This window comes from Mus caroli, chromosome 6 (assembly GCF_900094665.2).
Source record: "Mus caroli chromosome 6, CAROLI_EIJ_v1.1, whole genome shotgun sequence".
Lineage (NCBI taxonomy): Eukaryota > Metazoa > Chordata > Mammalia > Rodentia > Muridae > Mus > Mus caroli.
In genome coordinates this window covers 74,415,058-74,440,220 of record NC_034575.1, presented here as the reverse complement: position 1 = coordinate 74,440,220, position 25,163 = coordinate 74,415,058, and the positions used below count along the sequence as shown (strand labels likewise).

Sequence of the window (25,163 nt, the reverse complement as noted above, 5' to 3'; positions counted from 1 at the left end):
TCTCTCTCTCTCTCTCTCTCTCTCTCTCTCTCTCTCACACACACACACACACACACACACACTTCTACTTAACTCAGAAAGAACGTCCATGACAGACAATATTCAGCGTGGTGACCCAATAAGTTATTGGGGTTATTAAGAACAGTAATGTAAGGGGATACATATAAGGAGTGTTATGGTGACCACTATGAATAACCCAGAAGGTGGAGTGAGGAAGAATTTGAGGCAGGTGCTGAAGGTATCCATGATCTGAATGTACCAGTCTCAAGGTTCTGAGTGAAAGTAGTAGCATGAGATACTGAAAATGGAAGCTGGTTTTCATCAGGTATTATGCTTTGTATTTTCTGTATTTTGTTTTGATGTGATATTTCAGAGACCTTGCAAACTTGAACAGACTGCCCTTCCTAGAGCTAGCTAATTTGTAGCATAGTGAGTTTGGTTGGGATTACATTTCACATATATTGACCAGCCAGTCCACAGTGCATGTCCTGTATACAACAGCTTCCATTTTTATGTAGCTCTCCTACATCAAGATTCTGTTTTGCTATCCTTTTAGTGTCCAGAACCATACACGAAGAGGTGTTATGTCAATAGTTCAGATTCACCAATTGCCACTGTGCTATGAACACAGAAGGAGTTTACACGCCCCAGATATGCCATGCAGTTATATTGAGGATGACTGTATTGAGAATGGGTATTATTTCTCAATGGTACCACTGTTAGGATTGAAGGCATGGGTAGTTTAGTTCTGCGATAGTGTGATTTTGATCAGCCTTGGACTTGTAGTGTCATACAAAATGTCCCTCATGACAAATACCGGGTGTGACATCACCCCCAGTGGGTATCTGCTGGCATAGATTGGGGAAGGATATAAAACATCTGTAAAGATCCAGAGAGTATCATCAGCTTTGGAAGGGAGTATGGTCTGTCACAACTACTCAGTACTCTTACAGTGGTTATAGACAGCATAGACAAAGTAAGAATAGATGTGTGCTATTAAAACCTTACTTTCAAGATGCAATTACCATGCAGATGTAGCTAGCAGCAAATAACTTCAAGTGTTACAAAAAGCCAGTGATTGTAGTCAAAGAATGCAATTTGACAAATAAGTGTTACCATGTTAATAGTTAGTGGAATTCAACTACAAATAACAAGACATAATATCTATTGTTACTAAAGGCATGTTGTGGCTCAGTAACTGCTAATCAAATCTATGATGTCTTAGGAGACTCCATTACCTTTGACTATGGTCATGGCCTCCACTTTGTCATCTATACATTTAATTCTGTCATACATAGTAACAGTACTGCAAGAGGAGAATATTCCAAATCATAGTTAAGAGATTAAAAAGGGATAAAAGTGTACATAGTTATCATAGAATAATGATTTCAATCTACTTTGAACTGGAATGATACAGATTCAGCTTTAAAATAGGCCACAGAGTGATCAAGATTTGAATGAATTATGATGCAATTATGGTTTTAAAGGGAAGAAAGGGCATTGACCAGGCATGAAGATGGAGTGGAAGATAGTGTTTGTGATATATAGCATATGGAATTTGGGTTATAACTATTGCAGATGTTATCAGTGGTGCTTTCTTTCTGTTTTTTGACAAATTAAGGAACTCATTCATTAATTTCCATGTTTATAAAGGATTCATTTTATGACCGTGCATATTAATGTTCTGCTTACATACATGTATAGGTACCATGTGTATGTTTGCTTCATACCATGAAACTAGGGTTACAAATATTGTTATGTTTCATATTGAAACTGAAAATGGAAACCTGGTTTTCTTTGAGAACAAAATGCTTTTAATCCCTGAGCCATTGTTTCAGCCCTGTTAAGTCAAATCTTTCCTGAGAGGAAACTAGAACATGGATCAAGATTTAACCCATTGATTACAGGGTATCTCTCTCTATTATTAAATAAACAGGCTGTCCTTATGTCAGTTAAAATCATAAATATTAGTGTGTAAAAGGCAAGTGAACTTAGTAAACATCCTTTGGTAACCCATATGGAACCTCTCGACTTAGCCCCAGGTAGTGATGGATTATGCATACCATCTGATGTTTATTATAACTATTGAAAATAATTCATGAAAAAGCTTCATTGAAGTTTACAATTTTGTATTTTAATACAATACAAATTCAGAGGTGGAACTAGGTCTAGGTTCAGAATTTTTCTACTTTATGATTCACATAGCTAAGTGACTTGCTCATACAGTCACATGGGTGATAGATACAGATGTAACTAGAACCTGAGTTTTCTACCTCTGTATGCATTGTGAACTGCCTTAGAGCATGATGTTTCCATAGAGAGATTACTATTTAGAAAATGTCATGGTTTTCAGTAGACATGGCTCTAAGTCAAGTTTTGAGATTTGCTCTCCACTCTCCACCCCGCCCTTCAGGGTTTTGTTTTGTTTTGTTTTGTTTTGTTTTGTTTTTTGTTTTTTGTTTTTGTTTTTTAATTTGAGCTCCATAAGTTGACAGGATTAGTGTTAGTCAAATACTCTCAGATGAATCTCTGTGCCTTATGCTACTTGAGAAGAAGTTCCATGCAATCTATTGTGGGTAAGTCTGTTCAAGTGATTGTACTTTGAGCCCCTCCCATTAATGCCTGATCTTGGAATATACTTTTCTGCCAACCATTTGCTTTTCTGCAAATCACAAACAAATTAAGTACATAGACCTGTGCATATTGATCTTGGGATTTAAGTATGGAAAAGTCAACAGAATGAACAACTAACATAGGCCATGATTTATGGCCCCCTTGGGAAAGCATGATGTTCTCTGTGAGCAAAGAAAATACAGGACAGGTCATGAAATGAGCAGATTCAATGGCTCGAAGGGTAAGAAAAAATAAAACAAGTAAAGAAACAAGAGTATTATTTTTATGCAAGGCTAATGAAAGATGGCTCAGAGGCAGGGAAGATCAAGAGATGTTTGCAGAGCCACTAGAAGGTATGGCGTTTAGGGTGACTGAAGATGTAAGGTAAATGAGAAATGAATGAAGAATCTTTCCTAGGGGACAGCTAAAATATCTTCAACTACATATTTAGGCAATAATGGTTATCAGGCTTTTTAGTTAATACAACATATTATAATGTGTAACTTAAGAAATCCACTTTTGCTGAAGAATAGTGGAAGGAGGCAAAATAGATAAGAATAACATGATGCCAGCAACCAAGGAATTGTTTCAATAAAGAAGAAATGGTGAAATATTTAATTAATACATGAGAATAGGGATGGGGAGTTAGGGCTATGCTAGATATAGGTGGACATAGAACTTGTTGTAGATGACTGGCTTTTTTCTGTAGGAAGTGAGAAAAGGGAATCAAAGACAGACAGCGGCTCTATTTTTAGCTCATTTTCATTTAAAAAGTAAATATAACCACTGAAGTGTAATCATAAGATTTGGACACAATTTTGTGGGAAATAAAATCATTTTAAGCACTTGGAAATGTAGCCAATGGTTAAAATATGAGGCTAGAGCCAAAAATGAGTCCTGAGCATACTGACAGAAGTTTGGGAAATTTCAACATCAGGTAATCTATGAACAGGAAGGAGATAAGCCAGAGACTATCTGAAGATGAGGTATGAGAGATGGGCAGTGATGGAGTGTGGAGTGGTAGGTTTAAGGAGATAGATAAAGAAAATGAGGTCTCAAAGAGAATTGTGAACCATATGCTAAGAAAGTGGAGGAATACCAAGAGAATATGGTGTCCTTGAAACTAAGGATAGAACGAAATTGTCAAAACACTGCTGTGAGGGCAAATAAGACAAGAACGAAAAGGGGGCCCATGATATTTTAATATAGATTTATTTTTATTTAGATAAGGACTATGCAATCGTTACATAAGTGGCATGAATATATATGGTAGAAATATATAATTATGTATATAATTTGTCACCCAAAATCCCATCACCCTGAATAACTACTGCTCAAATTTGATACATCTTTCCAGACTTTTCTCTATGCAAATGTATGCTCTGCATCAAAATATACATCTATATATAACAAAATGAGTTCATACTGTAAAAATATGGAATGCGGCATGAATTTGCCTATCATCCGTCCCGGGGGATCATGATAATCTCCACAGCAATCTGATTTTAGTGTATGAGCTGACACGTCACATTGGGCCCATTGAATCAAGTGTCTAGGGGATCGTATGTAACTTTGCAAGGCTAATTTTGTTGGAATGGAGGGCAGAAGCCAGATTGTGGTGGGCGGTAACATGAGTAGGCAGTAAGGAAGTGGTAGGATAACACTAGCTGCTTGGGAGGTAGGCTCTGAAAAGAAAGCAGAGAGTGTCAAGAGAGAAATAGAAAGAAGAGTGTGTATCTTATATATGTTTGTGCCTGTGTGCATTCATGAGTGTGTTAGTGTGTGTGTGAGCACGCACACGCGCTCACACACACACACACACATTTAGTCTTACTGAGACAAGACTTTCTCACTGTTTGTAAAGAGCCAGAAAAATGTTGAAGAGACAAGGAAGAGTATATTTCTATAAAGTAATGTCATAAGCAAGAAAGGATATGTTGTAGAGATTAAGGAATAAGATATTTCTTATGCAAGAGATAATTGTTTCATAGGTAAAAGTAGAAACATAAGCTGATACATTTGCAGGTGTGTCCTCTGAGGTTGCTTTTCTCACCTAAGAATTCGGATATGATATCCACATGAGTTATCTGTTGAAGATTTTTTTTTTTGATCTTGTATGAAACAAATGCCTTCTACATTAGATCTGACCTACCAGGTTTTCCCTTGTATAATTTTAGTAATACCGAGATTGGTGCTAGGAGAGTCTAGCCTTCTCTGGGGGCAGGAGAAATGGCTCCTTAGTTCTTGCTTCTCCTGGCAAGCACAAAGACTCAGTTCCTAGTACTCATGTAGTGGCTCCAAACCATCTGTAACTTCCATTTCACATGATCTGCCCCCTCTGCTGGATACTGCAGAAACTGTCCACACATGATGCGTATAATTACAGCCAGACAATCATAAATACTGAATGAAAATGAATAAATCTTTATTTTAAAGAACCTAGCCTACTTTTAACAAGGTAAAAATTTAGAACTTCTAAACAAATCCTCAGTAACCTTAAGTAACTTTGAGTGTCTTGGAATCACCTATTTTTAAGAAGCTCATGGGAGTGTTCTGCTTTTCCCCCCAAGACTAACTATCTGGGAAGAAGTTGTGGTTATATTTGGAGAAGTGTACCGGGAAGACGTATTTTGAACAAATTTGGATCGAACTCTATTAAACCTCAGCTTAGTGAGTCTAAATCTTTGAGCTTTAGTTCTGTTCATTAAAGCAAGGCCCGTCTCATTGGCCTTGCTGTCTGCAGAGACCCCTTAAGGTAGAGCCTAAAACTGTTGGTGGGGCTGCTGCGCAGGGGAGACCACAGAGCTCTGGCTAGTGTTACTGCATGGTTGTCTTCTGTGCAAGTTACTCAGGAAATTCCCTAACTCCAGATCAAATCTAGAACACCAGGATTTGGTGACACCGTGTGCAGCTATTACAAAGGATAATCAGCCTTGTCAGTGATGTGCAGTCATCAGTGTTGTTGCCGAATATAAATATTGTGAATTTATTGGGAAGTGTTAACTACCTCAAAAAGCACAGCCACAACAGAAGTGTACATTTCTTAAAAGCAACGAAGCAGAAGCAGATCTCTCGAGGCGCCTTTAGGTTCATACACACTAACATAAATGCTGCAGATGACCAGATGTAAACATACTTTATAGTCTGCATCTCTCCTAAACACAAGACTCTCAAGATTAATAAGGTAATTTAGCAGTGAGCACACATGCTAGCGCTGCTGATGTTGAAATATCAATCCTTATTGTAAAATATGGCTAAGCAAATATAATTGCTATAATGTGTTGTAACCTTTCCAATACAGTCAATCAATGGGATCAATGCTAGCCCCATTCAGAAAAGCTAGTTGCCACTTATTATAGCTGCCATTGTACAGAGAAGTTTTAGGTGTTTATATTCAGTGAACAAGCTACTTTAGGCCAGGAGAAACTTCATGGATCAGGGGTATTAGGTTTAAATTTTATTCCTATCCGTTTCTGCAACCTAAATCCTTATTAAGTCACCATCACATCTGTGGATTTAACATTGACTTTTAAAATACAATATGATAATCCTCTTGGACTTACTTCAAAATGCAAGGCATTATGTGCTAATGAAGTATTCTCATAACCATGTTGTTGTTTAATATAGGTCTTAATTAAATATCTTCGTTTTTCTATTTTGTTATTATTACTGTATGTTTAAAACTTTCTTCCCTGGAGCTACTTGAAGAACATTGTTATAGTGCCCCCTCTTTGAACAATTTCCTGACTGTAACTCAAAGAGGCATTTATTATTTGTCCATTAATTTGTTAAGCAGTACATTGAACATAGTTCCAGAAAGATGTTCAAATGCGGGTGTCCTTTTGATTGACTGTCCTCTGTCTGCTCCAAATATCTTGTTTGCCAAAAGTATGGCATCACCTCGAATGACTGTCCCTAGTCACACTATGTCTGTGAGAATCCATCTCTGGAGTGGAATCTGATTTTACCCTTGTGTTAATTGTTTTCCCATTTTCTGAGATTAAATACTTGATGAAAGGATCTTAAAGAAGAAAGAGCTTGCTTGGGCTTATAGTGTGAGAGTACAGTGCACCATGGCAGGGAAGATATGAAAGCAGGGAGTAAGGTGGCTGGACACATTGCATTCATAGTAAGGATGTAATGAACAATAAATTCCAGTGCTGAGCTGGTATTTTCCTTCTTATTCAAACTCAGACTCCAGCATAGGATTACCACTCACATGCGGGGTCACCTTCTCACCTCAGTTCAATAGGATGCCCCTCAACACAGACATCCTCACAGGTCTGGCTACTAAGTAATTCTAAATCATCTCACATTATTGGGGAATATGAACCATCAAAACGCCTAATGATAACAAGTCTCATTCAAAACTAGGTGAGTATAATTCAGCCTGATGTTTCTAGTACATTCTTGTAATACTTGCATGCCTTGAGTAGTTAATTAATATTTACCAAATGAATAATTGGTAGATAAAGGAAGGAAAGAAGCATAAGAAAGCTTTTTATTTATGTGATGTGTTATAGGACATAAGATTGGCTTATCTACTTATCATAGTAAGTCATTTGAAGTTGAAAATCTTATTTATTCATCGATGTATCTGTTGTTTATCAGACAAGTGGCATCTAAAAGGTATTATTTAGTCAAAGATCTCTTGTATTCATAAGAATCTTGACCTCCAACTTTAATTTGCTAGCATACATGCACAGCCCTCTGTATGAATACAAGTCTGCACACTCATGCAGACAACACACAAACATAGTATATTTACATATTGAGACTCCAGTACTTTATTTTGTGGAGCCATATCTTTGGTAGTCATAATATTTCTTACTAAATGACCAACTCTGTGCTTCTCACTGTGAAGGAGCAGAAGCTGACCCAGGTAGTAACTTTGGGAAAAGTCAGAGATAATGTGTTATCACATAGTTGAAACCAAACTGGAGCCAAAGACTATGGAAATAAAGCATGACCCAATAGACCCTTGTCAGAAAATGGAGTGGTGGCTTCTTTATAAGAATTCCTTAGGACTTGTTAGAGACGAGAAGAAAGCAATCCTTCAAGTTATCTCTAAAGGAACATTTAGGACGATTAGTTTGTGTGAATTATATAGTGAAACCAATGATAACAAGGGCAGTTTGGAAACATTCCTCTGCATTCTGAAAAATGAATGCTGTGATTACATTGAATTGATTACATTGAAATGAAGGTGGGAAATTAAAGTACATAATTGCTGCACATGGAATTCTAATTTATGGGAGGTTAGAGGGACAGAGAATAGGTTAATTTCTAAAGAAGTTATTCTCTGATTAATTTATTCGAAGTTTCTGTTGGACTTTAAAGGTATGTTATCTAGAATGCTAATAGCACTGGATTTTGTTGCATAATCTAATCTACCAGGCAAATCTGAATTGTATAATTAGGATCATTGCCCTGAGCCAGCCTGGCCTGGAATGGGCTAAAGTGGGACATTGCATTGGATGGAGAGGTAGCTTTAAAGACTGATGGTCTCTGGCCTTTTAGCTCTCTACCTATACTGAATACTCGCTGATAACTTCTACAAACATCCTAAAAAGTTTCTTGGTTATTCTGTGGTTAAAAACTACTGGCTTGGAAGATTAACACCTGTTGCCTATCAGGGAAGGGATTTAGTAAAAATAAATAATTTTGTTAAAAAAAAGTTAGCTCACTTCTTTGGCCAAGCAGCAGAAGTCTCTCTGGCTAGGCTGGTTAACTATTTGCGAACCACAGAGGAAGGAGAGGGAAAGAATTAAAATCTTTTACACTGGCAAATCCACATAGAACATACACAATCATATCATATTTACATTTTCATCCACATTCTCATTTACACATTAACACATTCACAATTTTGATGGACCCAACCACCTGTTTCATACACTCTACAAGTATGCATGCATGCTTATATACACACATATATCTATATACATACAGACAGACAGACATATAAATTTGTGTAGGTGGATGAGGGATGGATAGAAGGAACAGAGCTCCCCAAGGCAACCCATCTAACAACTTGATTTTTCCCTTCTGGCCTTTTTATACTTTCTAAGTAAAAAAGTTCTTTAGAAAATTACCTCATAGATAAAATGCTATATAATATGATAGTAACAGAGGATATCAATAACAAATTCACAGCAGTGTCTCATACTGCAAGCTCATTATAAGTTCAAATCAAAATTCTTTACATGACCTTGCCTTATCATAGTGTACACCTGTGGCTTCATCCTTGGACCTAAATGCTTTTCTTTGAACACAACTTTGTCCTAAACGTATTTATCTTTTTATGGTGATTATGAAAACTCATTATATTTATTATTATGAAGCCTTTACCTACTATTATGAGGGATGTGCACATTTTATCCTTGCTCCAACTTTATTACTTCTTTACAGCAAAACAACTAAGACTGACTCTTAAAACTTTCTTCCTAAATTTTTTTAATCAAATCAGGAATTCTATAGAATCTTTAGTTCATCTAAACATCATTAATTCATGAAAGTTCGACTTTATGCTGATCTACAGGAAATCTCATCAATAGGGTGGGCTAATGCCCAGGGATTACTATGTTAATTTAATAATGTCAGAGAAGACATTTCAGCTTCGAGAAGCAATCCTGAGATAAAGTTTCTTTGGTCCTTGCCTTGGAACTCAACCATCGTAGACCATGCAAAAACAGTGGGCCACCTTTCAGGGAAGTCATCTCCTAAGCCTTTTAACCTTACCTAGATGGCTTCTGACAGATCACATTAACCTTAATCAATCAGCTTGGTTTAGGGATCTCTATGACATGTGGTATGTTGGAAGTTTAACAGATCCTAAGGAAGTAGATGCTATGATCTGTATTTCTAGACAAAAGAAAAGAAAGCCAGAACATAGGAAGAGATTCTGGTTCTGCTTCCATTATTAATACAAATGATAAGATTTTCAGTGCAGAGAGAAGCCAGGAAATGAACTAGGCAGATAGCAGAATCTATTTTCAATTCAAATTACTGACTTTCTATCAAGTTACCCAGGACTGACAATGTTCTATTAAGATGTTACATCATTTCATACTCTGTGTGTACACTATTCTAAGTCTAGAAATTCATTAAAAAGCTACTTAAACAAGGTAAAGCCACACGTACTTCTTTTTAATCATCAAACTCTGGATTATAAATTACTAATCTCACCTCGTCCACAAAAGGCGGGAGGGTGTGTCGCTTCTCCCATCTCACATTTCCACACAGTGAAATTTTATTTTAACAGAAGAAATAGGGGGCACTGAAGGAGATAGGATTATTCAATTCTTTTCGCTCTGTACTTTTTCATAACTCATCAAAGCATTATTGCTTACCAGTCATGTAAGCTCTGACATGAAACGTTACTTTATAGAATTTTGAAATTACTTGGATGTTATTTTTTTCTCTGCAGAATTCTTTTCAGATTTTGTTAATACAGGTATGGCTTTGCCATCAACAGAGTACCTGTATACACTTAGCTATATGGGGGAGCATTACACGTTACTTTAACAGTAGCAGACTGCCTGACTCCTTTTCCCACAACAAAGCAAGAATACTTGGAAACTGCATATTATTTCAATTTTGAATAGACACAGTGACAGATCCTATAATTGCAGCAGCCACATCGTGCATCTCAGGTCACATTTCAGGTCTCTGATACAGAGCTCTGAATGGTTGTTATGTAAAGGACCTCGTTGGCTATTATGCAAAGGGCAGTTTATTGTTAAAGTCAGGGGGCATGCGTTTAAAATGAGCAGGGTTTAAAGGGGAAATCAAGCAAGACTTCTCTATACTTACTTAGATATGAGCATCTTCAGCTCAGTGTATGATCAGGAAAAATGACAAGCTTCCTCCCTCCCTTGCTTCCATTCAGATTCACTATCATTACAACATATATGCCTGCTGGGGATCGGCATACATTTTAGGATTTAGCCTCAAGTATAGCAAGAATCCTTTTCTGAGATCTTTGAATATGAAGCTTTTCCCCTTTATTAACAAGTTAGATCTATTGTGATATTCTAGATAAAATAATTAGAAAAGCATCTTTTTATAGTCGCTGAATACGGGAAGGTGTTACATCAAAGGTATCTGGTGATCATATGAAATTATCATAGTGGTTCTTAAAGAATGGATTCTCGCCAAGCGTGGACCCCAGGTCTGGAAGCAAATGCACATTCACAGACCTAGCTAACTGGAGTGAGTCAGAAGCATTCTTTGCAAGTCGTAACCGTCTGTATAAATGTTCCCTCCAATGAGTTTTCAAGAAAAAAGCAAGTTTGAAAATCATTGGTGTCCATTTAGTATCACAGAAGTGAAACTGTGCCACAAACTTAGTCCTTTATACAAACCTACATTTATTATCCCTTGTTGTCTGCAGTCAGAGACTCAGATAAATTTCACTGGAATATCTTATCAGGAATTCCAGTCTCAGAACCTCACATGATATCAAGGCGCTGTTCTGAACAGAAGATAATGGTTGGGGAGCTCAGGGCAGTTTCAAAATGCCCTGGTTTTGCTCTCTCAAGAGAAATGCCTGAAGAGAGCTCTTACATCCTAAGTGAGCATCCTGCCTGGAGGCTATGTCATGCTGGGAAGTAAAATTCCAGTCCAGGTCTTAACTCCTTCCTTGAATAGCTGTGAAACTGGATCTATTAGGTTTTCATTTAAAGGGTAATATATAAACCCAACTTGAGCCTATCTTCTTACCAATAGGTGAAGATAAGCCAGTGTCTGCTTCCTTAAACATTAATTCACTTTAACAGTTCTATCTAATGGAATACTACCTTCAGGAAGGCAGGTTCACCTTAAGCTATGCTAGAGATAACACTAGAAAGCTGAAGAGGTGGCCCAGTGAGAAAGAGCACTGGCTGCTCTTCTAGGAGATGCAGGGATGATTCTCAGCACACAGATGATCGCTTATGATCATCTGTAACTCCAGTTCCAGGGGATCCTATGCTATATTCTGCTCTCAGTGGGCACAAAACAGGCTTGTGGTACACAGACACACCTCTTGGCAAAGCACCCATAAACGCAAAATTAATTAAACTTAAAAGGGATGGGAAGAATAGTTAGTCCTTTCATGAAATAATGTAATATTCCTTTCCATAACAGTCCCTATCCATACCATGAGGCTCCTCTTTGGCTCATTGCCTGGAAGGGGTAATTTTTCCTTATGCATTTCCTCTTCTTTCTCCTCTTCCTCCTCCTCCTTTTCCTCCTCCTTCTCTTCTCTTCCTCCTTCTCTTCTCCTCCTCCTCCTTTTCCTCCTTCTCTTCTCTTCCTCCTTCTCTTCTCCTCCTCTTCTTCCTCCTTCTCCTTTTCTCCTCCTCCTCTTCTTTCTTCTTCTTCCTTCTGGTTCCTTCTTCCTTCTCTTCCTTCTTCTTCTTCTCCTTCTCCTTCTTTTCCTTCTCCTCTTCCTCCTCCTTATCCTTCTCCTCTTTCTTTTTTCAGACACTTGTTAGAGCCTTATCACTCTCTGTTTCTGGTAGGTTGGATTTCTCAGTGTTTCTCTAGAGGTGCCCTACTCTAGTGTGACTATGCCCATCAGGTTTCTGACCTTCAACTGACTTATCTCAAAAGCCATCCGGTTTTTAGCTTTGTATTTATAGTTTTCTTCATCTTTTCTTCATTGTCATGTCCCAGGCAACTGCAAAGATTTACAGCTTCTCTGCTATTTTTTTTGAATTTGTTTTTAATTCTAATAAATTTGTCCTCAAGCTTCTCCTGAGTTCATTCTTAAATTCTTTTCTTGATGAAACTCAGAACCCTGGTTCTCCAGTGTTATCTGGCTACTATGAAGGAACCCAAACTCTTTCCAGTAACACCTGGTATAGCAGAACTCTTCAGCTTCAGATTCTTTCTATAGCCACATATCAGGCTGAAGTGCATAAACTGTAAAAATCAAGATGCCTACAGTTTACATTTTATGGCCATGAGCTACTTCTTTGTTGTGGGCTAACTGTGTTGTGCTCACAATGTGAGGTAGTAACACCAACATATCATTAACCTCATGATAATTTTTCTATGTTAACATATATGTTACATTACATTGCCTTATATGATATATTCTGCACATTAGCCTATGTCATGCACTTTCCAGTCCTACTTCTTGGGAATGCTGAAAACATTGAGAGCTATTCTCTTGTATCTTTTTCCACATTGCAGTGAAGTCTGAGTTTTGAGGCTCCTGTCTTACAAGACTTCCAGTTTCACTTATATCCCACTACACAGCTTGTTCAGTAGGCTGAGATTCCTATAAAAGAAAATACTTCACATTTATATCTACAATTATTTCATTGATTTTCAAAACAAATGCATTTCCAGCAAAATGTTACTGTCCTTCATTACCAGGTGACAGAGAAAAGCTAAAATCAATAAATTGACTTTGCCAAATATATTTGAAGGTAGCTACCTATCTAATAAGAATAAGTATTATTAGTCCTTATTTTCATTTGAATTTACATGTTAGCAGGTGGTATCCTGTCTTATAGAAGTTCTTACAGCATTTACTTGTAGCAATAGGAAAGAACTAGACTTCTTGACCTGAGCCTGATGCTTGAACCACAACCACTTAGATAATTAGAAAGAAGCATGAGATTAAAAGAATGGTAGAATGAAGAAATGGGGTGATGTAGGGGTTCAAAGCTATTTCCAGGAAGGGCTGTAAAGAGGACACCTACAAGTAGTGATGCCTAGCATTATCTTTGGACACTTGAAAGTAGACACTGGAGCAATTGTCTTCAAGATGGATTTTGCTTGTCAAGCATGGAGACAAGGTACTTGACCCTCTCTGTCAACAGGGCTTTCTTTTCCTTCTAAATTTGCTGTTTTCTTTTGTTTTTTAGATTTATCTTTCTGTTCCTTATTATTTTCCTTATGCATCCCCACCTTCCCCTATTCCTCTTCCTCTTCCTCCTCATCCTCTCTTACCACAATGTAAGTGGTTGTCCCAACCTGCTTTCAATCTATGTGGTTCAAGTCATTTGTGATAAATGACTGCTGACCAAAGCCTCTTTTTTACCACTGTAGTTATTCCAATTTTATCACAAAGTTCACCAGATGGGCTGTGTGATCACCATTTATGAATATATAATTCAATATCTTTCAAGAAGTAAGTCTTCTCTGATATTAAATGGGTTGCTTGGAGCTTTCTCTTGTGCTTGTAAAACTGTAATGTGGGATGGAAGAAACCCTGTCATCTTGCCATGCACTTTTGAAAACACTGTAGTGCTTATGGTCCTGTTTTACACAGGGCAAGTCTTAAGCAAACATATATACTGAACATATTGTTCCCACCATTCTGCTTCCACTCCTTCCTAATCAACCATCCCCCAACCTCATCAGTCCTCTTTTCCCCCAAGACAGATTCATGTCCTATACTCATACAGAATTTTATGGATCTATGTCAAACAAAACAGCCACACATGAGAGGATATATGCAATAATTATTACTGTTACCTCTCTGTACTTGAAGCCTCCCTGTGAAGTAAAACAAGATTCTTTTCCATTTCAATCAATAAGAAACAAAATTACTTCTGGGATACTCTTTTGTAGACATAAGAAACTGTGTTAATTGTAGGAATCAGACTGAGAAAACGAAAGTGGCCAAAACTACAGACTTGGTTTTTCTGTTGTGTTTTAGTAAAGATTATTGACTCAAACACAAACCTATGATGTTGGGGCTCCAGTCTCCAACTTTTTGAACCTGGTCTTGCTAGATGAGGATGTTTTGAATATCTATTTTCCAGTACCTTTTGGTGATGAAAATAATATTATATTTTGGGGAAATAATTAGTTAACAAAAATAAAGAATCCTTTCAGAAACATTGCTATACATTTTATTCCTTGAAGTGCTTAATGGTGACCTTGTGATTGTGATTATTTTTTCTTGATTAATCTGAGTCTAAGGAAAGACCAATGATCAGACCTTATTCCCAAGCTGAGTAGCTACAGATGTTTTTAATTCAAGAACACCTATGTGGCATCATTGTGTTAGCAAACTGCTGGATAACCACCCACGACAGAGTATTGCTGATTTGTGATGTGTGAAAATAAGCATGTTCTTTGTCACCACGATGGTTTTTCTGAAGGTTGCCTGACCAGGCTTGTTGTAGCTGGACATTGCAACCTGACTTTAGGTGTGACTTCTCTGATCCTCTTCCATGAGTGCCATTGCAGACTGTCACAGCACAAGTGGGGATTCCATCTAGAAAATATACTGTAGACACATGGCCTAGAAGTACTGAGAATTTGAGTTCCACACTAGGAACCTGAGGTGGAAGGAAAGAACTAGGTTTTTGACTTCCACACATACCTGTGGCAGGCATGTGCCTGCAACCAGACAACATCATTATCGTCATCATCATGATCATCATCTTCATCAGCATCACCACTACCACCACCATCCCTACTAAAAGCCATTGAGTTTTGTGCATACTTATTGGGATGATCAGTCATGGTTGTTACAGTGATGGACCTGGAAAGAGGGACCCTCACCTAAAGAATTACCTTCATTAGATTGGACTGTGGGTGTATCTGTGGGACATTTCCTTGATTGCTAATTTATGAATAAAGGCTCAGTTCATTAAAGGCATTGCTATACATAAAGGGGTAGGCCTGGATTATATGAGAATAGCTTTCTTTGAGCCTAGAAACCAGCCAATAATCAGCATTCCTCTATCGTTTCTCCTTCAGGCTCTTGGCTTGAGTTTCTGATCTGGCTACTTTTGATGACGGACTATAACTTGTAATCTCACATAAAACATCTTCTTCACAAAATGATATTTTTCACAGCAATCAAAAAATAAAACCAGTACAGCTACTTTATAGAGACTGAATGTCACAGTAGGACAGTGTCCTCAGCTGGATGCAGCCATATTGACTGTGTCATGGACTAGATGCCCAATTATCAATTCCTATACTAACTTCTTGCAGGCCTGTGCAACCAATGACATCCAGGTTCAATTTGCCCCAGATAAAATTGTCGCAACACTAAATCATAAGCTTACTAACTTATAGAAGCCTGAATTTTTATGTGCACTTTGATTACTTAATTATGCATTGCTCCAAAGTGTACTTTGTAGATGGCAGCAATGTCAAAAGGGTGGGTGTGTCTGCTCAATTCTTTTCTTCTGTCTTCCTTTGGTTTCATTAGGAATCTAGAAGCAGAGGTTAGTTGGTGAATTTAGAAGACTGTGGGCATGATCACCAAAATACACAGACTTAAAAAAAAAAAATACAGTTTCATGCAGTTTCAAATAATCACAGGCTTTCTCTTTAAATGCTTCAGCTCAAGAGAGTAGATGTTTTACAAAGCAATGGTACTTTCAATAGTAAGCCAGACACCTTTATCATAGAAAATAGCAGATTACCAGGGTTACATCAGTTCCTGAATTGAAGATGAAGAAAATTCTTGCCTTTGCCTAAGGCTCAGTAGCCATCTCTTCTAGGTTGTTTTCATAGGTAGTCTTCTGGAATCTCAAATTATGGTCCCGGATCTACCTCCACTTGCAAATGTGGACACATGACAAGTGGTGGCAAGACTGTGGGGTACAGCCTTTCCTCCCCTTTGCTTTAACTTTATAGTAAACAGTGCAATCGTCTTGGCAGTGCTGAAGATATTCTGCAGAGAAACTGGCCCCTACATTCAGCTGCCAGACTAAGAGACAGTGGACCCCATGGAACTGGAATTTCTCCAGGACTGTCCTGCTGGGAAAAGCAATAAGCCGAAACCTGGTGCCAGTCAGAGTTGGAGCTTGCTTCCTGAAAGAGATTTCACACACTGTTGATAAGTTGTCAAAAGAGCTCGTAGACTGAGATTGGAGTCCAGACCATGTTGTTAGGCAGGACCACGTTTTGAACAGAATTATTTAGCTATGCATTCTTCTTGCCCTCTTTCTGAAACCTAACTCTCAGGGTAACAGACCACAGATGGACCTAAGGGAGAGGTCACTTGCTCTTCACCACCTCACCCTCTTTTGTCATATTGAGAACATCCCTGCTTTACACTTTCTCTGTAGCCTGTGATTGAGGACAGGTGGTTGTTCCAGCTTGTTAGGACAGCGAGGAGTAGGTTTCAACTCTAGCCACTGCAGCAATGACAGCAAGCTTGGGAAAAATCAGCATTCAAGCTTCCTTTTTAACACATCCATCACATGCAAACTTCTCTTTTCTGTCACTGAATATGGCCTATGTAGCAGAGAAATGATTGAGGTTTATTCCCAAGGGGATACATTGAGTGATTTGACAAGTCCTTCTTTTATGTTTAGAAAAAGAATATTCCTATGACCTTCAGGACTGGGCTGTGACTAACTCAGCTTCTTGGCTCACAGAAAGCTTGGCGTTCTCCTAAGAAGCTTTTCTTTTTTTTTTCTATTTGAAGCCAGATCAGTGGATCTGAGGTGACTGTGCCAGCATTTTTGGTTCTCACCCCAGTGTTTTTTTCCCTGTGTGTTACTTTATGAAGTTCTATATTGGAACACTCTGAAAGGACTCTGTGCCTCCCTTGATCTGCTCACTTATATAACTATCCTGCCCATCTCATTTCAATTTCATTTATAAATGAAATTCTCTAGTTTGTGTGGATCACAGGCTATGTATGGGAGGGTGTATGCACATGTTCATATGTGTGTGCACATGCATGTTGAGGCTAGAGAGCAATTTTGCATGTCATCTATCTATCTATCATCTATCTATCTATCTATCATCTATCTATCTATCTATCTATCTATCTATCTATCTATCTATCAAGAGAGAGATAGTGTGTCATTATAATGCGAATATTTGTGCAGCTGCATTTGTTCATATGTACTGCATGAGGGCAGGATCCCATGGAGGTTTTGGGGCAGCAGATTCCCTGGAACTGGAGTGTTACGCTGTTGTAGGGATGCCTGATATCAGTATTGGGAAAGGAATCTTCTTCCTCTGCAAGAGCAGTAAACACTCAATCTCTGAGTCATCTCTCCACCTCATTATACACCTTGTTTCTTTTTTGAGTCAGCGTCACTCACCTACCTTTGTCCATCATTGTCTGGATTTCTGCCTCAGTCTGTAAAGTGGTCCAGAAAATGATGGACAAAGGTCTATAGGAGCACACCTTGACCTGAACTGCTTAGATGCAGATATCCCTGATCCTCTACAATTTAGCCTCTCTTTGTTCCTCTTTATAACATGGCCGAGTTGATCAAGTCACCTTTTTTAAATTTCTGCTCTTTACTAGTATCTTGGATGTTTGATTGGCTTCTTGAGGACAGATGGCTGAACTTGGCTTTTTGTGGCACACGCTACACCCCCAAGTTTGGTAACAATATCAGTGCAAGAAAAAGCTATCAAAGCATATGCAGGGAGCTTCTGGCATCCATACCCACTCTGTAGCAGAAGTTCCATGCCCAGCTGCAGAATTCCCTGCCTGTCAGCACTGCCTGTAGCAGTTGCTAGTGTGAATGGGGAAATTGTAAAGTGCCTGTAGGTTTCTAAGCACCAGTAGCATGTGAGTGCCAACTATGTTGTTGTAGAGGAACCCAATTCTAAATCTGTGTACTTGGATTGCTGTGCTCGGTTTATTTAGAACATGGCATTTGGAGAGATATAAAATACCAGCATGCTGTGTTTTTTGCCTTTTCTTATTTTCCTGAGCAAATTGGTTGGGTCTTTTTACTGAATGATTACCTAGCTGTAGGATGTAGTGGGGAGGACTGGTGAAGAAGTATTTTTGTCACGGTGCCTATTGTGATAGACCTTCTTTGCATTGTTAATTTGAGTAGGAGTAATCACCTGTATTGATTTATAAGGATGAAATTTGTTGGGGACATTGATTCCAAAGAAGAGAGCATCCATGAACAATTTGATTTATGATGGTGTTAAGGCAAATAATTCATATTCAGTTTCTACAATCTTAGGTCGCCTGCCTGGTGTTTAAATGTCAGAATGTATTCAGCAATTTCTTGATGAGTAACATACCCCAGATGGAATGTATAATTTATTTTTTGAGGGCAGAGTCATATTTTGCTTTGACCTATTTAAAACTAAGGAGGCTACTTCTGTATTAGTTGTTCTTAGGTGAGACAAATAGACATGAAAGGCGTTCATGCTGTGGGGTAGGTACCATTTCCAAGTAACTTGATTCTGACGTTAGCTGGTAATGTTTAGCCATGAGTACCATGTTTACAAAATACTCTTCCTATTTTTAAGTGATGGAAACTATTGCCCCAAGGTGTATGATATTCTAAGGCTTGAGTTAACAAGAAAATGGCCAAAATGGTCTTGTAATGCCCTGGGGTCATGAATCTGATGATCATAAGAAATATACTTTGATGCACAGATTTTCTTTGTATATCTTTCCACTGGCTATAATGTTGCTTTCTCAATTCTCCCATATCCATTTGTATTCCTAAGAACATTTGTCGCTCCAAGACATAACTGTTCTCTTATTTAGTAATCTTCAGTTTCAAAGCATAAGTTGCATGAGGTCAAGATTCAAGTCTGAATCTTAGTCTGAAGATAGCAGATGAATATATGCAAAACACTAACTGAATGATGTTTCTGTAATATCAGGGTCCTGAAATTTCTTGGATGTGGGTTTGAGAGGGACACTGACACACATTGTTTGGGGTAAGGAGTTTTTTAGAATTGTTATTCATGCCTTGGAAAGACAGACATAGACAATAACATGGCATGGGTGATGAAGAGGATTGAGGTCCCAGCACCAGACAGACAGAATGATAGATGCGTTGAAGAAAGAAGTCATAACGCATGAGACAGAAGAATGGATATCTCCCTAAGATGGCGTTTTTTTTTTTTCACAAGAAGACTGAAGCCAGGTTCTCTGATTCCCATGAAACAAGCAGGAAATGAGTGAGAAATAGGATATTTGACTATTAACGTTTCCTTTGATGCCATCTCATTTCCCCATGTGCAGTAGTTAATCTTCTTTGTCACCTTGACACCCTGGAAAGAAGGAATCTTCATTGAACAGTTGTCCCTATCAGATAAGATTTCTTGGTCATGTCTCTGGAGCATTTTCTTGATTATTATTTTTTTTCAAATAGATGTGAGAAAGTCTATTCATTGTAGTTGTTAGTTGCCATTGTCAGATAGGTGATCTTGGGCTATATAAGAAACCTAGTAAGGAATAAAACAGGAGCAAGATAGTAAGCTGTAGATTTTTCTTCAAGGTCAAGCCTTACATTCCTTCCTCGACTTCTCCTGACAATGGGCTTTATATCATGCAGGATGAAATAAACACTTTCCTGCTCAAGTTGTCTTTGGTTGTTGCATGTAGCCATAGCAATAGAAGGCAAGCTAGAGCAAAGGATGAAATATTTAGTACCTGGAAGCATTTTATCTAGAGAGTCACAAACCTGTCTAGGGTAGGCCATCTACCAGTGTTTGTGAGTGAATATCTGCTGCAGATATTGTGGCTTGAGCCATATTCTGGTTTGAGTTCTAACATTATATTCCTATAGGTCCTCTCTCTAATGTCCTGATATATACTGGAATGCTAATGGACCCTCCAAAATATCTCAGATCTAAGAATTTCACAACAGCACTGACCCAGGTTTTTCATCTTTGAATTTTATGGGTCAAACATCTTCTAGAATTGATGAGCTCCTTTTGAACTTCATGGTCATGACATATGTCCTTGAATATTTTTTCTAATGGATTCCATATATTCCTTCAGGGAGCATGACTTCGGCAACTTCACCTATTATTTTAAAATGGGATCCCAAAAGTTTGGAAATCCGGACACTCACAGTGGAAAGACTATTGGAGCCACTTGTGACACAGGTAAGGGGCTTTTTACTATGTATGTTTTGTTGTTGTTATTGTTGTTGTTGTTTTTATTGGTGAGTTCCATGATCCTCTCAAGGTTGTTGAAGCTTTTAAAGAAGATACACCTTGCCATTATGCAGACTACTAAGTAGGTATCATTTCTTCAAGTGAGGACCGTCTCATTGCCTTATATGATTTAAAGAAGCTTTAAGCAACACTTCATATGATCTTGTTTAAGTTGGTGGGATAATAAAAGAGAAGGTCCTTGATGAAGGGAGCTCTCACTTGCAACAATGTATAAATGAATGATTTCTCAATCACTTTCTGATATAAATGTATAGGTGGGAAAACTGTTGACTGTTCCCTAGTGATCAAAATTTATTTCATTATTTTCCTCTCAGTTTAATAAGGCAAACTCTGTCTTGTTAGACTAGACAGTTGCTCTATTTTTGTGTTGACACATTTCCACGAGGTGACTGTCAAGAGCACAGAATGTCATCAGGATTTTAAGTGTTGAGAATTAATGTTTAGTGTCTCATGAATCATGTCCTTTGCAATCTGAACCCTTAAGTTCCTGGAATATGAAAATGTGAACTTTTATGATGCATTTGTAGAGATTCATTATGCCACATGAAGCTTGAGGCTATTTTTATTGGTTTGTGCTGTGTGCTTTAACAAATTACCATCAAGTTAATGGCTTCAAGCAACATAGATTTATTGTTCGATGGTTTTAGAGGTCAAAAATTCTAAAGTCAAGGCACAGGCAGGGCTGCATTCTTATTGGATGCTTGAGCAGAAAACCATGTCCTTGCTTTTTTTTAGCTCCTAGAAGCCTCTTGACTTCTGTGACCTCTTCCTGTATATTTGACATCAGCAATATAGAATCTACACATTTCATTCCCTTGTCTCTGCTATATTCATGTACCCTCTCTGGTATTGATCCTCTTAGGATGCTGCTATATTGAGCCTACTCGAATATACTAGAAAATTACCTAAATCTTCATATCATTAACTAAATTGCATCTTTAAAGTCCTTTTGCTATTTAAGGTAACATATTTAGAGTTTCCATGAATAGAGAGTAACTTTTCTGAAGGGACTGAAGGTTATCATTCATTATGACATAGGGTGGGTTCTGGGTACTCCTCATATAAAACATATTTTCATTAAGACCCCAAGTTACTGAAAGTCTCAACCATTATAGTGTCAACTGTATGTCAAAGTCTCACTGATTTCATTGCATTTAAGGTGTCTAAATTAATGTGAGTCCTTTAGGGATAAGTTCATCAGAGTTCTTCTCTACCATTTTAACTGTGAGAGGATGAGGCATGGTCTTCAGGAATTGATAAGAGAGGCAGGCAATCTCAGCTACAGATATCCCAACTCCAAAAAGAGAAAATACAAGAAAACTTTGCCAGCCTGAAGACTGGAGCTTCCAGTGAGCAAGTGCCACTGGATTCCAAGGTCTGTGAACAACCCCCTGGGACTTGAGAATCTCCTGTTGAGTAATAGGACTTGTTTGTCTTTTTCATGGAGCACTGGCCAAAAAGTATTCATGTACATATGTGACCTGAGTTTCTGCAGATCACATTTGAGTGATGCAGTCATCCCTTTGAGTTCTGCCCTTTAAGTATAAGCTTTTAACCTTCTCAAGAACATCATGATTTCCCATATTTACCTGTGATAACTAATTCTGTTGAATCATGTGTTCCAGAAAGTCTTTCTTCAATATCCCCAAGTCCAGACACTACATCTGATGCATTGGTCAAGGAAACCCCATACTGCAGGTGTAGGTTAACAGCACCCTTTATTGACTTGATTCATTGAACTTGAATTAATATATGGTACTAGCAAAAGGTCATTGGGTTATACAATAGTTTATTTCTCTTATGAAATAAGGAATGGAGAGAGTGTTTCAGTTTTGGAGTGGAACTAATACATAATAACCCTTCAGGAATGAAGTTTATCAGGAGACACTCTGTTTGAGCCTTAAGTTGAGAATTATGAGAAAGAAGCAATAGTACATTAAAAATCACTTAACAGGACACTAAAGGGGGAAGGACTTATCTTTAAAATCTCGAGGCAATCTTTAGAATGAAATTAGTCATGGTGGTTCATACCTTTAATATTTAAACTTAGAAGACAGAAGCTGACCTGATGATTTATATAGTGAGTTCCAGGTCACGCAGGGTACATTATAGGACTGTGACACACACACACACACACACACACACACACACACACACACACACACACCACAAAGGTAGGGTTTCCAAATTTGGGCCTCCTTTGCAGTCTTTGAAGGCTGAGAAATTTCCAAATTCTCATTTTCTCTTTCTTTTCCTTAACAGTAATAAATATTCCTTGTATTTACCTGTTTTCTCTCATCTTTTAAAATAACCAGCAGGGGGAAAGAAGCAATCCCTTCATGGCTTTGCTTAGAAGGTCTTCAGTTGAATATCTATGTTCATCACTGTTCTTGTGTCCATGGAATTGAAGGAATCAATTCAGTTTAAGTTTCTTTTACTCTCCAATAAAGTTTTCCTTTCTTCATCTTTCCAACACCATGATCCCTACTTATTTCATTCCATGCCCCTGCTAATGTCTCCTTGGATGATCAGATTACTGACAAATCTCTTCGGATGCTTTGAGACACTGTTTACATAGTGTTCTTGGTCTTCTCAGCAATCACCAGCTACAGTTTTAGGAGATATACTTAAAAACAATCAAGCAAACACAAAATAAAATCCACAGAAACCTTCTAATAAGGAAAACCATGATGAAAATTTTACATTTATTCATTGTGGTGAGGTGCAGAGGTCAGTGGACAATTTCTGAAAGTTCTCTTCGTCTACCTTCTGGAGTCTGCAGGTAGAACTTAGATCATCAGACTTGTTGGAAAGCGCCTTTACATGCTGAACCATCTCACTGGCAAAGAAGGTTGATTATTATTATTATTGTCATTATTATATTTTGCTATCATAATTATTTTAGCATCATCATTACTATTAATGCTTCTTTCATCCACTGTGTTCCTTTAATCAATCCAAAGGCTACTAACAAAGCCCCATTTTGTAAAGACAGAGACTGTATTACTTTCCAGTTGCTGCTGCCAAGATTTACCACGGTTATATCTTGCAACTTAAAGATTAAATACATATAACTTTACAGTTCTGAGAAGAGATTTAGCTATTCAACTGACTATAATACCCATGACATACTTCCATTGGCTGGGTGCTTTAACTTGCATGCTCTAGTGTGATAAAAATTGTCTCGTGCATGTTGTTGTTAAGCTGGAAATTTTTACATGGTGGCATGTAAAGAATTGCTTCCAGCCCTGGAATGAGCTCTTTCTGATCCATGTGATGTGATCTCTGCTTCTTGGAACACTTACAAAAGAAAAAAGGGAGCTAAGAAAATATTAGATATAAATTCCATAACTGACATTTAAAGAAAAATGTAGAACACAAAGCAAAATTGGACCACAATACCAATGTATTTAATACATGCACACAACTTCATGAATAAAATACTGTTCGTAGCAAAAGTGAATGTCCAAGGGAAGCCGGTTACTACTTCACACTTTCTTGAAAAATTTAATAGTGGCTGAAACAAAGAACACAAAAGGTAGAAGTTGATGTGTTCAATCAAATTCCTTCCCTTACTAAGAAAAATAACATTAGGAATTTACTATTAATAAGCATTAAATTTTCTAGTATAACTTTACATAATATTTTTAAAAATTTTTATTAGGTATTTTCTTCATTTACATTTCAAATGCTACCCCAAAAGTCCCCCATACCTTCCCCCCCCCACTTCCCTACTCACCCACTCCCACTTCTTGGCTCTGGCATTCCCCTATACTGAGGCAACCTAGGATAGCAAAAACTCTTCTCAAGGATAAAAGAACCTCTGGTGGAATCACCATGCCTGACCTAAAGCTGTCCTATAGAGCAATTGTGATTAAAAACTGCATGGTACTGGTATAGCAACAGACAAGTAGACCAATGGAATAGAATTGAAGACCCAGAAATGAACCCACACACCTACGGTCACTTGATCTTTGACAAGGGAGCTAAAACCATCCAGTGGAAAAAAGACAGCATTTTCAACAAATGGTGCTGGCACAACTGGCAGTTATCATGTAGAAGAATGCCAATCGATCCATTCCTATCTCCTTGTACTAAGGTCAAATCTAAGTGGATCAAGGAACCTCACATAAACCCAGAGACAGTGAAACTTATAGAGGAGAAAGTGGGGGAAAGCCGCAAACTTTACATAATATTAATTAAGATGTGTATGAAGGTTATAGATTTGTCTGACAACATTGGCATTGATAGATTTTTAAAAGAAATTTGTCACTATTAAAGTCCTGAAATTAGAGAGGGGAATCCCCCCTTCATTGTTAGTAAGCTAATGAACCAAAGGTCATTCCATTAGAATAGGATAGCATTTACTAGAATGCTCGTCTTCATTTCCTTATAGAAATAACACTAAATGCCTGATAAATGACACCAACTAGTGTTTTAAAAGGTGTAATGAGTTCTTCTAAATTTTCCTGACAGGAAAGAAACCTCAGTAGAGTTTCTTTTTGTCCACTTTGATGTCATTTTAAGGATTATGCATTGGGCCCTGTGAAGTTATACAGCAGGGAATTCAACAGTTGACTTTGGCTTATAATATTAATAAGTAGCTCAGAAGCTAAGCAATTAGAGATGTATGGACTTTAAAATCTTCAAAAATCTGTTTTACATATTTAGAGAAA

The 25,163-nt window shown here is 37.8% G+C and overlaps 1 protein-coding gene across 4 annotated transcripts in view; it reads left to right on the top strand.

The window, feature by feature from the left end:
• The window catches only part of Ctnna2 (catenin alpha 2), a 1,082,633-nt gene that overhangs the window by 116,592 nt on the left and 940,878 nt on the right, over window positions 1–25,163 (top strand). For all 4 annotated transcript variants that reach the window (XM_021164215.1, XM_021164216.1, XM_021164213.1 and 1 more), the window contains one exon: window positions 20,309–20,415. In XM_021164215.1, coding sequence (XP_021019874.1) covers window positions 20,309–20,415 — 107 coding nt within the window. The remainder of the gene's footprint in view (window positions 1–20,308; window positions 20,416–25,163) is intronic.